The sequence below is a fragment of the Trichosurus vulpecula genome, chromosome 2 (genome assembly GCF_011100635.1).
Source record: "Trichosurus vulpecula isolate mTriVul1 chromosome 2, mTriVul1.pri, whole genome shotgun sequence".
Lineage (NCBI taxonomy): Eukaryota > Metazoa > Chordata > Mammalia > Diprotodontia > Phalangeridae > Trichosurus > Trichosurus vulpecula.
Genome location: NC_050574.1, coordinates 193848818 through 193864118, shown reverse-complemented (window position 1 = coordinate 193864118; position 15301 = coordinate 193848818). Strand labels below are relative to the sequence as shown.

Sequence of the window (15301 nt, the reverse complement as noted above, 5' to 3'; positions counted from 1 at the left end):
TGAATATTGGAACCAGAATCTCATTTAGTACTTACTACCAAATAAATTCTTTCTTTTAAAACTAATTCTGAATTACATTTTCTGCAAGTTCAATAAAATCCATTATATTAATACCACAGGTATCATCTTTGAATCTTTTAAAAAAAATATTGCTGTCTAGGACTTACTAAAGTGCTACTAGCCAATATGAACTACATCTAAGGAAAACTTCAAAGGGTCCCAGATCTAAATGGCACTGAGAAGCCATCTAGCCCAATCCCTTTATTATACAAATGAATAAACTGGGGCCCAAGAAAGTCAAGTTATTTGCCTAAGGTAACACAGTTAATAAGATGGACACTATAGTTTATTACATCTTTGATAAGTAACGAAAGAAACTCTGAGGGTTTGAAGGTAATTTAGAAATAATCTGAGTCCCCCCATTTTAGAAATGAGAAAAGTGAAGTATAGAGAAATGAAAGGACGTGGTCAAAGATACAATAGTAAAAAAGAGTATTTCATACAGTAACAAAAGTAAGGCATATAGGCTAATTGAGAAATGATGTTGAATTGAGAAAAGAGAAAGAAATTCAATTTATTTAAAATGGGATTTGGATGGGGAGGAATCAAAATCATAACACAAAAAAGTGTCTGAAATGAAAAAAAACTAGTTTATACTTAACAAACCAAATCTCCTCATAAATACCATCACGATACCTTTGGATAACAAAACTACTTTAGGCTTTAGACAAATTCATTTTTTAGCAGCATTTATAGGACAATGAAGTAATTTAAAATCCACTGAAAAAGGAAGCAAACAGTAACAGACTGAGCTTTTATATATCTTTCCTTCAAGGAACATGAGATAAGTTTTTTCTATGAAACAGACAAAATATAAAGCTAGTCCAATTTTAGAGGTGAAAAAAATTTTTAAACCATTTTTTGTATAATCATTCAATCAATGCTTTTTAAAATAGCCAACTCTGAAATGTCTGCACAAAACATGGTACACACTGTTTTGCAGTAGATTTTTCTTTCTAATTATAGTTTGCTTAGGGTAGTACTAAAATTGATATATATCATTTGAGCTTTGTCATTTGAGAGGAGAGGTAATGTTAGATATATGTTAAGTGACAGTCAAAACCAAGCAAGGAATATGATAGTAATACTCCATAAACTGGACAACAAATATAAGAATAAGGGGTTATTCTAAAGAATATAAATGGCAAGGGAAATGAAATACTATTGCATAAGTTTGAGAGAGTTCACAGGATAAGACATTTATATTTGCAAATACCTTATAGATTCAGTATCTATATGCACCGGAGCTATCCTCTCCAGGAGGAATTTAATCATTTCCAGAAAAGGATTTGTAGGTTGTTTGGGGTTGCCCAACTTCTTGGTAATTTCACGCTGTAACACACATTTTACAATATTAATGACATATTTTTTTTTAAAAACCAAATCATTAAAAATCAAAGACATGAAGTTCTCAGAAGTACAACTATCATCCATGTAGGGAAAAAAATGTAAATTAAAATAATTTTTAGCTATGCTATCAAATCTATCGAATTTAAAATGCAAGAAAATTTACTAAACTATTCATAACCTTTAACCTAATGATCCCACTAAGAAAGATATATTCCAAAGAAGGCAGTAACAGAAGGAAAAATCCTATAAATACCAAAATATTCAGAGTAGCACATTTTGCTACAAGAAAGTACTATAAATGAAGTAAGTAACCATCATCTGGTAAACAGATGAACAACCTGTATTCCATGTATTTAATGGAATACTACTGTGCTATATGATATGATGAATATAATGGATTCAGAGACACATCTGTAGACTTGAATGAACTGACAGAGAGCAGAAAGTAGAGAACTGAGGTACATGATAACTATGGTAACTCAAATGAAAAGTACGTTAAAAAAAACTTTGGAATTTAGATTAAATTAAGTTACCAAAATTGATCTCAGAGGGTAGATGGGAACATTTTCCTACCAGATAAGAGATGTAGAGAGTCTACTCAGATTCTGTCTAATGTGATTACTACCATTTTTTGTTTGTTTGATTCACTATTTCTGTTATGAGGGTGGATTTTTATGAGGAGCGTAGAAGTAACTGGCAAGTAACTGATACACAAATAAAACAGATAAATAAAACATTTTAAATGAATAAAATATTAGATATTTGAAATTTTATCCTTACCACACATCCTTCAGCCTGCTTGCAGGAACATGTGGGACTAACAAGCATTTCTAACTGGTTTCTTATTTTCTCATCATCTTCTAAAACTTGTGTGAATTTTTTCATAAAATCCTGAGCTTTACCAGGATCAGGCAAATTTCCTTTAAACAAATAACGGAAGTAAAATTAAACTGCAAATAAAGGCATTCTCAAAATTTTATGTTCAGAATATATTCTGTCCTTTATATCAATCTGGGAGTTACTGATCCTAAAATGAATCTGATTTTGGGAATTGGGACAGTAAATAGTCCAAGAGCCAAGCTTCACTTTCAGAAGGCTAACTTGTCATCAATTAAAAGTTTGTGGAAGTGAACTGCATCCTAGAAAGACAATCATTATGATGGGAAGGTTAAATTAGAAATAACTGATTAATCTTAGGTAGCTTTTTATAGAATGTAATAATACTAATTATCAAACCCACAGTGACATCGATTTCCCCAAATTCTATTGATATTAAGATCATTAGATAGATTCATCCCTTGTAAGTGGTAACAACTATTAATACCTTAATTATTGTTTAAAGGATGTCGTTTTACTTCAACTAATATTTGGTTTTGAACATTTTGTCAAATTAGAAAAGCTTCATACAAAGAGATTATTATGATCAATTGGAAATAGCAAAGAGGAAGCAACCAGCTCTAGACAGGACAGCCACTGTATAGTGACTATATTAACTAAAGTGAATTCTTGGTAGGAGTCAGCATTGTTTTCTTACCTTCCTCACAGTATCCCTGAATTAACAAAATACATATGAAAAGTAACTAATAGTCACTGTTTACATGATAATTAAATTTATTTCTTGAGTTCTCTGATACTGATGAGAGTACCAGCGATCATGTGTAACAAAGAGCACACAGTGCCTACATATGTGAAACTAATATAAATTCACCTAGTTTAAAATATCTGACACGATTTGTTTAATAAATTACAAATAATAGTCCTTCCTTACAGAGATGAACCTCTAAATTCATGTCTGGAATTATAAAGTCAAATTCCATAAACCTAGCTATGGTAACTGAACATTAAATAGAAGTGATACAATATAGAACTTCCTCCACCTCTTCAGAATACAATGGATCTATAGCTTGGAAGTTTGAGGGTTGACTGAGATGAAAAGTTGAGAGACTTAGCCCATTATCACATAGCTATTTTAAGAGGTAAGATTTGAATACTGCTTCTCTTGACTTCTACCACTTAATCATACTGCTTCTTTAAAACCTTATTTCTCCAAAATCTAAACTTTCTTAGGTCACCATCTAAGTTCAGAAACCACATTTTCTTCTTTCTTCCATTTAACACATGCTACACTCAAGTGTTTCATTGGGACTAATCACAGCTGGGGTTCTGGGAAAACACTCCCCACCATGTACACAACCATGCATCTGGAGTAACAATTTACATTTTAAATTATGCAAAATGCTTTACGTACATTGTCCCATTTGAGACTCATAATCTTGTGAAGTTGGTACTCTAAGTATTATTATCCTCACTTTAAAGATGAGACAATTAAGTCACGGAAAAGCTAAACAAGCTGCCCATGTTCATAAAACAATTTAGTGACAAAAAAGAAAAAGTATTACAGCAGAACAACTTTTCTGTTTGTCTGTTTATCTGGCAGGGAAGGGCATGGAAGAAATGATTTACAGGCAGCCTCCATCTCTCTTCATTCCCCCAGAAAGAATAAATGTAGTGATGGGTAGTCCCTTGAGCTCTAACATTCTTTTTTTTTTTTATTGTTCTCTATGTTCAATGACAGGGCCTATTAGGCAATTCCTGGTATCTGATTTAGAATAATTCTAAGTAAAATAGCATAATCAACCTATTTTTAGAGGTTTTCATGTAATTAATACATATCCTTAACCTAAACTTTGGTTAAGTTAAAGCTGGACATGAATTCACATTCCAAGAAATTATTCTATATAGAAAATTTTCCTCATACTCCAACAACTTTGTTCCCTCGGATTGGCTGGTTCATCTCAGAACCAAAATTTAAGGAGGATGCCCAGGCCAACTATGTTGTCATTTATCTCCAGGATGCATACCTGACTCTTCAGACTTTGTCTTCCATGTCACCAGGCTGGGAAGCTTCATCTCTTTTTCTGTACCCACTCCCCCTCCCCTGCCTTTCAATTGCTTTTTATGTGTTGTCTCCCTCCCCACACCCCATCAAAGTGTTAACTCCTTAAGGACAAGACTGTTTTTCTTTCTGCTTATATTTATATTCCCAGCACTTAACATTGTGCCTGGCAAATAAGTGCTCAATAAATGCTTGCTGACTTGACTTGACAAAAGCAATGATGGATTTCCTGCACTGAATAGAACAGTATTCCCTGAAAAGAAGGAAAGGAGATGTGGGTAATAGAGTAATTCCATAAAGCTCTTACATACCAACCCTTTAACTATCAATTCAACATCAAGTAGATGCTTGGAAAATAAAGATAAAATATGTAACAGTTCTTGCTTTCTAGGAGCTAGCATTCTAGTGGTGTGAGACAGTATGTGCCTAAGGAAACACAAAGTATACATAAAGTTATTTCAGGAGGGAGAGGCATGAATAACTGGTAGGTATTAGGGAAGATCTCAACGAAACAGAAAAACTTGAACTATACTTTAAAGGAAGGGATTCAATGAAGCAGAGGTGAGGAAGGAGTACATTCCAAATGTGAGAGACCACTTATGCTAAGGCAAAGAGACTAGAAACTGCTAGAATAATAAATTCATATTTCACACCCGAGAGGCAATTGGAGTCATTGAAGATTTTTCAGTAAAACAGGTGAGATCTGTGTTTTAGGAATATCAATTTTGCAGCTGTATAGACTATAGATTGGAGGAGTAAGGTTATCATAGCCCAGGAAAAAGATGATGAAACCAAGAACGAGAGTGGAAACTGAGTGAGTAAAGAGACAAGTAAGGATTAAAGAGATGTGGGGTTGACAAAGAAAATTTAAAAGTTAAGGATGACTCCAAGATTACAAACCAGGGTATTATTGTTCATCCTTCATTCTTGAAGAGGACCATGACATCAGGAAGGTGACGCCGTGATTTGCAAGTGAATTGGCTTTTAAGTGAGGAAGGGCTGTGCAAAGTCACCAGCCTCACTTTCTCCTCCAGAGCCTTTTGGGTCCAGTGCTAAGATATAGATCAGGACAACTGGTGATGGCCCCCATGTGTATGTGTATGAATATGTATATGTATAAATATATATATGTAAGTATATTCAGAATAAATATGAAGAGAATAAATACAAAATAAGTACAAAGTAGATAAATAAAAGTCAGTCAGAAGGGGAGAACACTAGCAGATGGAAGAGACAGGAAAGACTTCATGTAGAAGACAGGGCCTCAATTTCATCTTGGAGGAAGACTCTAAACAAGGACTCTATGAGGCCTAGTTAAGAAAGGAGAACATTCCAGGTATGAGGGATTGCTAGAACAAAGGCACAGAGATGACAGATGGAGTTACCTTATATGAGGAACACAGAGAAGGCCAATTTGTCTGGATTGTAAACAAAAAGAAGCTAAGATACACAATGAGGCTGGAGAGATAAGGTTGAGAACTGATTGTGAAGTCATTAAAAACCAAACTGAGGAGTTTATATTTCATTCTAGAGTTAATAGGGAGCCAATGGAGTAGGGGAGTGACATGGTCAGACCCATCCTTATTAAGAAAAATCACTTTTGTGGATTTATGGAGAATGGCTGAGAGTGGGGAGAAATGAAAGGATGGTGGTACTGCCAACAGAAATGGAGTTTTGTTAAAAGGATGGGTTTGGACACCAGAGAGGGGAGAGTTCAACTTTAAACATGTTAAGTTTGAGATCCTTATCAGAGATCTGCTATCTAGGTGGAGATATGCAATAGGCAATCTATAATTCAGAACTAGAGCTCAGGAGAGAGATGATGGTCAGAAATGTGGATTTGGGAATTAGCTGCATAACTGAACCCAATGGAAGCTCATGAAATCAACCAATCAACCAACAAGAATTTTATGAAGCACTGATAAGCTAGATACTGGGCCAGGTACTGGAGATAAAAATACTAAAGTGTGACAGTCCCTGCCCTGAAGGAGCTTACATTGTATTGGAGAAAAACAAGGGCCAAGGACAGAACCATGGGGGGCTATCTACACTTAATGAACAAAAGAAAGATGATGATGGTCCACACCAAAAGGAGATGAACAATGAACGATAAGAGAAATAGGAGAACTAAGAAGTGAGAGATGTTAGAAAAAGATAGGGAGAAAAGATTATTCAGGACGAGAAGTGATAGAATATGATAGAAGATGCTGAAAGGTATAGACTAAGAAAAGGACATAGGATTCAATAGGTAGGTAGTTAGTAATACTAGACAAAGCAATTCCAATTAAGTAGTGGAGCTCAGAAGCCAGAAAACAAGGATCTGAAGAGTGAGTGGGAAATGAGGAAAGAGAGTTAACGTAGACAACAATTTTTGGTGCTGTTAAAAGTACCAGCTATATCATACTGTGGCTTGAGGGGACAGTAGAGTCGTGGGAAGGTTTTTTAAGGATAAAGGAAATCTGGAAACGTCTGCAGGCAACTGGAAGATAAAATGGATAAAAAAGGCTAAAGATGATAGTAAGAAAGGAAATGACAAAAGAATAGAGATCCCAGAAGAAAAAAGGATTTAAGAGTATATGTGAAAGAGTGAGATTTGGTAAAGAAAATCTTCCCTAAGAGACTTGAGCAAAGGTAGAGAGAATAAAAGATAATGAAGATGGGCTTTGACATATATAAAGTGAGGAAGAAGTAGGAGTTCACAATAGATGTTCTCTATTAAAGTAGGAGGCAAGGATTCCTACTGAGAGGTAAGTGTAAAAAGGTAGTTCAGGAGGTCTGAAAATAAGATTTTGAAAAGCCCATGTCAAAAGAGTGATACAGAATCAAACAGTGAAGGACTACTACCATGTACTAGTGAAGGCCCAGTTTAGACTAGGTAACATAAATTTATAGTGAGCTCAGTTGGCATGGCTGTTTGATTTTCTCCAGGAACATTCAGTAGCATGTGAATAGGATGAGTAATGGAGTTAAGGGTTCGAGCAAAGCATGATTAATGATATGACACGAGTAAAGGATTCAAGTAGAGCTGATAGTGTATGGTTGAATGAAGAAAAAGAAACCAAAACAGGAGTAACAGAGTAGAGGTACAGAGGGGGACAGAGAGAATGGGGAAGATTAAGTCATATTAAGAAGAGTTGTTTAAGAAGGATGAAGCAAAGGGGGAGATGTAAGAATTCGAGGTTATAATCCATATAGAAGCATTTCAACATTCCACATAATAGAGTTGGAAAAATTATGGGTGATGTTCTCAGCAATGATATGACCATTCCAATGTGTGGCTGAGGTGCACTGAAGTTGGTAGAAAAGGGAGTCATGTACCCAGAGAAACTGGGAGATCAAAGTATTTGAGGGGACATGAATATATAACTATCCTCACTGCTTTTCTCCTAAAACATATTCAGCATCACACACAGAAAGAGATCATCAAAACATTGCAAATCACAAAAACTAGCAAGAAAGCTGGTTAGGATGACAGTGTATCTATTTTTCCTATATTACCATTTACATGCAACTATACAAAACACTTAAAATTCACATGTAAAAGAGTTATTTTAAATTCAATCTTGAGAATAATATGAAAGACTTTAAATTACTTACTTGTAATTATCATCACTTTTGAAAATATGGCTTTACCACTGGCATCTGTCTGTAAGTCACAAAAATACAAAATGACACATTACTGCAAAAAATTTTCATTATGTATAAATCTGTAAAGGATTTTTTTTATTTCATGAGCATGGCGAACTCTCTCCTTCACACAGAGACAACTAGTCTGATTTAACAGTAAGTCCTAGGGACTTACTTCACTGAGGCTCAGAGAGGTTAAATGACTTGACCAGGATCACGAACTACGTATGAGTTAAAGATATTTAATCCACATAATCCTGAACATGAATTGAGTCTGTGTTCCAATACACTATGATGTCTCTATAATTTTCATTATAAGCTAGAAATTTCATTAAAAAGTTAACTTTTCATTCTATATAATTTTTAAAAGCATGATTTATCGATGTTCTCCACTCAAAAGACTTGGTGCGACTGAAAAAAAGGCATGGTAAATGTTTTATGTTGGTATGCACTTATAACATGTCAACATTCATCTTAAAAAGAACATAACTAAAATTCCAAAAACATCTTTATCTTAATAGCTAAGTTTCTATTCTGAAAAAAATGCTTGACAATTAGATATACTTGCAGCAGATTTCACTAAACGAGGTAATCCTAGGTCAATAATAAGCCAATTTCCCCCATCACTCTATTACATGTAGGAATACTAGAGTTTAAAATTTTCATTATATTTTCTGAAAATATCGTTTGTGGTTAACAAATACTTCTTATGTAATTCATAGACATGTTTTCAATTCTTTATGCTGTGGCGACACAAAAAATCCAATTTAAAAGGCCTCAGTTTTCTAAGCGAATATGGAGAAAAAACAACTCTCTATCTCATTAATGTTGGTAGAACATGGTAAAGTTGAATTCTCTTTGAAACAATACTCAAATGGGAAAGGTGTCAAAATGGCAGAGTAGCAGAAAGTGGTAGGAATCTCAAAGCAAAGAGAAGTCTGCAGCTCTGAACGAACAGAGCTTCCTAGCTGGCTGTCAGTGACTAAGTCAAGCAGCAGTCTACTGTTGGTCAGGCCCAAACCTAGATCAGGAACTTGCAGAGCTCAAACCAGGAGGGCAGCAATTAGATACTGCACTGGTACAGACCACTTTGGTAGCACTAAAAGCTTGCAAATATCAAGAGTGAACTGTCCCTGAGATCCTATAATAACAGAAAATTCAATACCCCAAGAAAGCAGGAGAACCAGCCCAGGCACTCCCTCCAGAAATGTACAGGTCTTTGCTCTAACATAAAGTTGAAAGAAAGTAGGTAGGAAGAATGAAAAAAATAAAAAAAAGAATCCCATCATAACAAAGCTATTTTGGTGACAAGGGCACTCAAACTATAAATCCAGAAAAAGAGAAAGACTCCAAATTATATACAAGCAAAGCTTCTACGAAAAACACAGACTGGAGACAAATTCAACTAGAATTTTGAAAAGATTATAACACAAGAATTTTTTAAAGTTAAAATAAAGATATTTATCAATGAAATGAAAAAAATTGGAAAAGAAATGGTAAGCATGCAAGAAGGAACTGGAAAAGGAATTAACAGCCTGGCAAATCTTACACAAGCCACAAATTTCCTGAAAATTAGAACAGACAAAATGGAAGTCAATGACTCTACATGAGAAAACAATAAAAATTAAAACAAAGTCATAAGACTGAAAAAAAAGAGAAAATTTAAAGGAACTCATAGCAAAAAAACCAAAAAAACAAAAAAAAAACCACACCTGACCTGAAAAACAACAATCAGTGGTCTACTTGCAAACCATGACCAAAATAAGAGCCTAAATACTAAATTTCAAGAAATTTTAAAACTGCCCAGATTTCTTAGAACTAGAGGGAAAAATAGAAAATGAAAGCATCCATCAGTAACTTAGTGAAAGTAACCCTAAAATGAAAACTCTCAAGAATACTGTAGCCAAAATCCTGAACTTCCAGTTTAAAGAAAAAAAAAAATTCAAGCAGCCAGAAAGAAAGAATTTAAGTACCAAGGAGCCATGGCTAGCATCACATATGACTTAACTGCCAATACCATAAAGAGAGAGCTTGGGATACAATATTCCTGAAGGAAAACGACAGAGACTTATAGTCAAGAATAACTTAACAAACAAAACAGAGTATAATCCTGCAGGGGGAAAAATTGACCTTTAGTGAAATAGACGACACCTCCAAGCTTTCTTGATGGAAAGAAGAAAGCTTCATAGAAACTTTGAAGGTCAAATGCAGCAGTTAGGAAAAAAAACAAGAAGGTAAACAAGAATCAATAATCATGAGGGATCAAATAAGAATAAACTGCTTACATTCTTATCTGGGAAGATGATGCATCCTCTCTATTCAGGGGGATGGGGGCAGGGAAGAGGTGGCTGACACTTGAACTTTTCATTTGAATTGGTCAAAGGAAGGAAGAATACACAGAGTTGGGCACAAAAATACTTTTCACTGAAAAGAAAATTAGGAGGGAAAGGGGAGGCACAAAAAGGGGTTTAGGAGGGATGGCAGATTAAAGTAGGAATTAATCAGAGGGGAAAAAACTTCGAAGAATGTACAAAAAGATTTATAGTGTTTTTTGAGGTGGCAAAGAATGGGAATCTGAATAGGTATCCATCCATTAAGGAAAGGCTAAATAAGTTACAGTATATAAATGTCATAGTATACTACTGTGCTGTAAAAAATAATGAAGGGGATGGTTTCAGATAAAACTGGGAAGATTTGTGTGAACTGATGCAGAATGAACATAATCAGTTGAACAATTTATGTAATAACAACAATATTGTAAAGACAACTTTGAAAGACTTTGAAATTCTAATTAGCATAATGAAAAAACATGATTATAATGGACTCATTGGTCCATGAAATATTACCCATCTCCTGACAGAAAGGTGAAAGTCTCAAGAGTACAGAATGAGACATATACTTTTCTAACATGGCCAATGTAGAAATTCATTTTGTTTAACTATACTTATTTTTAACAAGGGTTTTTTCTTGCTTTCTCAACCAGAGTGGGGTAGGGTGGGGCAGATGGGTGGGGGCAGAGGAGACAGAACTTTGTTTAATGAAAATTTTTTTTAAAGAAACAAAAAAATAAAAAAGTCCTTTCTGATTGTGCAAACAGCCAAAAAAAAAGAAAGAAAAAGAAATGATACTCAAATGGATTTGTGATCCTACTTAATGTGGTAATACTAAGTATTATCTCCAAGATTTTCTCTGAAACCTAACCATATCTATCCGTACTGTGCAATTTTTGTCCATATTGTCCCTTAAGTGAACAACAGATTTACCCACCCTACTGAGCCCCTCTAAGAGTTAACACTGAGACCAGACAACTGAAATATATAAGCTAGTCACAAATTAAATTAACCCTCTCCCTTGCAAAACAGCCTAGTATATCTCTTTTCTATTATATATTTTTTGATGATATCCTTTGCCGTTTGCCCTAATTCACTGTTTGAAATGTGCTAGAGCACAGTCGCACCCACAATGTGGCTCACTATTGTATTCTGGGTGATGCTCATTTTCAACTGTTAAATTACCAGTGCATTATGAGTTGGACTCTGACAACTCCACAAATAGAATACTGGTAATGACAAGGTAGGCTTTTCTTTCAAAAAAGGAAGACATTTGGAGTCACCCTCCTCCTATTCAACTTTAGGTTTAATTAATTATCCTTTTGCAGTTTCTGTTGAATAAACATAGATATACATACACACACACACAAACATATATACACAGACATATAGCTCATATATCATCTCTCTATAATATACATACACACATATATACTATCAGACAAGCACAGACAGATGGATGATTTCTAACAATTGTCTATAGAACTAATTGTCATAACCTGGACAATAAACACTCTTAAAATTGTAAATTATTAATAACCACATGAAAGAATGCTCCAAATTACAAACAATAAGATAAAGTACAAATGAAAATAACCTTGAGGTTTCACATCAATCAGAAAATTGGCAAAGATGACCCCAAAACGACCATAGTCAATGATGAAGGAGATGAAGAAGATAGGCACACTAGTGGATTGTTGGTCTAGCTGTGAATTAGTGTAACCATTATGGAAAGCTATTTGCAATTATGCAAATAAAGCAAATAAAATGGCCATACCAAATGCAGAGATTTCATTGCCTGGCTTATATTGCAAGGAAGCCACTATCAAGAAAAAAAGTCCTCTAACATACCAAAATATTTATTGCAGCATTTCTTTTTGATAGCAAAATATTGGAAACAAACTGCTGACCAGAGCATGGCTAAAAAAAATTTTGATATATTAACGTTGCTGTGGTGTAAGAAATTATGTAAATGACAAATACATAGAAAGATGGAAAGAGCTACACAAACTGATGCAGAGTAAAGTATGCAGCATGAGTGAAAGAATTTGTTCCATCACATATCCAAAATGGCAAAAAATGTAAATGAAAACACCACTTGTAGAGATGCTTTCTTAAGAGCAGAGAAAAGGATGATGACGATGAAAACATGTTTCATGTTCTATTAAGTCTACTGTATTCATGGTTGCTCATTATGCTGATCAAAGTGTTGTCAATAGTTCTGCTGCTTCTGTTCACTTCACTCTGCATCAGTCCATTCCTGTCCATTGTTTCTACAATTAATGCAACTGTCTTTTCATGAGGAGTGACAGCAGATGCTCAAAAACTAGGTGCAGAGAAAGTATTTGGACAAGGTAAGAAGCAGAGCCACAGAACACAGGCCTGCAGATGAACTGATTTCATTTTATAGTCACTTCTTCTCTCTCCAACAACCCTTCATTCCTCTCCTCCTCAAACCACTTCCACAAAGCCATTCTTTTACCTAAAGCAAGATGACACTAGGATGCCATTTTTTAAAGGCACTGTGATGAATTTCTTATGTACTCTTTTTTTAAGCCAGTCATAGAAAAGAGATTCATATATAACTTTATATACAATTCTCTTTTTTTGTTCCACTTTACATATGGAAATGCTCATGTTCAGAATAAACTGACTTTTTTGCTGCCTTAAAATGTAAACATCTTAAAAGAAGAGACATGTCTTATAAATGTCACAAGAAACACCTAGTATTACACTATGTATAGAGAAGAAATAGTAAACAAATTTTTCTGTGTGTACTGTGTGTGTGTTTGTTATATGTATGTGTATGTGTGCTGGGGGAAGAGTTGTTAGTGATGAAGTCTAGAGTCCCAGGGGTGGGGAACATGTAGCCTCAAGGCCACATGTGGCCCTCTACATCCTCAAGTGCAGCCCTTTGATTGAATCCAAACCTCACAGAGCAAATCCCCTTAATTAAAAGGATTTGTTCTGTAAAACTTGGATTCAGCCAAAAGGCCACACTCATGGACCTACAAGGCCACGGGTTCACCATCCCTGGTCTAGATCAATAATTTAATTAGTCTAAGGAATTCTTACATTGAAAACTCCATCTACTAATGAAGAGCTACAACTTATCTGTAACTGTATAGTCTTAGAAATCTGCCTGTGACAATAAAATGTTAAGTGGTCTGTCCAGGGTCAGCAAATGAGCAAGACAAGCATGCACGTCTTCATGACTGCAACTCTTGTTGCAGTTCAAACTGAGAAAATAATGCACTAATCCAATACCAAAAATAAGCAATCAAAAAAAAATAACACTTACTTTGGGTTGTTTGATTAAATCTAGTAAATCCTTTACTTGATGCCGGAGAAGGTTTTGACATTTCCACATTTCATTCAATGCTCTGAAAAATATCAACAAATAAATATAAACCCCCAAAGAGAACTACTTTAATAACATTCCAACAATATTAAAATGTTTTAAATATTACGCAGAATTCATAATTCCTAATAACACCAAATTTACGTCTACATATTTTATCACCGCCACCACCAAGAAGAATTTAGTTCTTAAACTATGGCCAATTTCCAGCTAATCACTCCTATACAACTGTAGTAAAAAGGATATCAACTGCATTATGAGCAACTACTTAAGAGAATATCCTACCAAGGATTTAACTGAAACAATATTAAGCTACAAAAACTATGATTCAGGGATAAAGGTAGCAATATCAACTTAAAGAATAAATCAGACTTTGTAGATGTGAAAACAAAACATAACAATACAGTACAAAAAAAAATCACACAACTGGTAAATCCTTCAATTAATCAAATGAAAAATCCTAGAATGAGAAGTCAAGTGCTTCTGAAGGGGGGGGGGGGGGGGGCGGCGCAGAGCCAATATGGCGACTGGAAAGCAGGGACTAGCACGAGCTCCCCACCAAGTCCCTCTAAAAACCTACCAAAAATGGCTCTGAACCAAATCCAGAACTGCAGAACCCACAAATTAGCAGAGGGAAGCAGAGCTCCAGCCCAGGACAGCCTGGATGGTCTCAGGGTAAAGCCTATCCCACACTGAGCTGGGAGTCGAGTGGAGCGGAGCAGAGCCCAGCGTGGGCGGTGTGGACCAACCAGACCAGAAGCTGGGCGGAGCGTGCCCTAGTGCCCTGAATCAGTGAGCTGCAGCAGTTACCAGACTTCTCAACCCACAAACACCAAAGACAACAGAGAAGGTTAGTGGGAAACGCTGCTGGGAACAGAGTGAAAGAAGAAGTTTGCTGTTCCGGCCACCGCCCTGGGGGGCAGCGGAGGTGGGGCAGCTACAGAACTACAGCTGCAGTTGCTTCCAGCCCCAGGCCCACCTGGTGGGAGGAATTAAGTGGCAGATGAGAGCAGGAGTGAAGAACCTGCTGAAGATCTAAGTCCAGTCCAGGTTGGGGGTTCTTGGGAAGGAGGAGTGCTGGTGTGGCAGAGCTGGCGCATCCCCCCAAGCTTGGAACATAGTACTCTTTACTCTACAAGCAGTCATAACCTGCTGAAAAACTCAAGGGTCAAGTAAGTTGGCTGGGAACATGGCCAGGCAGCGAAAATGCACCCAGATTCAGTTTCAGACTTTGGAAGCTTTCTTTGGTGACAAAGAAGACCAAAACATACAGCCAGAAGAAGTCAACAAAGTCAAAGAGCCTACAACAAAAGCCTCCAAGAAAAACATGAACTTGTCACAGGCCATGGAAGAGCTCAAAAAGGATTTGGAAAAACAAGTTAGAGAAGTAGAGGAAAATTTGGGAAGAGAAATGAGAAGGATGTGAGAAAACCATGAAAAACAAGTCAATGACTTGCTAAAGGAGAACCAAAAAAATACGGAAAAATATACTGAAGAAAACAACACCTTAAAAAACAGACTAACTCAAATGGCAAAAGAGCTCCAAAAAGCCAATGAAGAGAAGAATGCCTTGAAAGGCAGAATTAGCCAAATGGAAAAGGAGGTCCAAAAGACCACTGAAGAAAATACTACCTTAAAAATCAGACTGGAGCAAGTGGAAGCTAGTGACTTTATGAG

General features: G+C 35.7%; 1 protein-coding gene across 2 annotated transcripts in view; it reads right to left on the bottom strand.

The window, feature by feature from the left end:
• The window catches only part of PDS5B (PDS5 cohesin associated factor B), a 166220-nt gene that overhangs the window by 80521 nt on the left and 70398 nt on the right, over positions 1–15301 (bottom strand). For both annotated transcript variants that reach the window (XM_036743468.1, XM_036743469.1), the window contains exons 14-17: positions 13565–13646; positions 7904–7952; positions 2191–2330; positions 1277–1392 (exon numbers count right to left, since the gene is read on the bottom strand). In XM_036743468.1, the coding sequence (XP_036599363.1) occupies positions 1277–1392; positions 2191–2330; positions 7904–7952; positions 13565–13646 (387 nt within the window). The remainder of the gene's footprint in view (positions 1–1276; positions 1393–2190; positions 2331–7903; positions 7953–13564; positions 13647–15301) is intronic.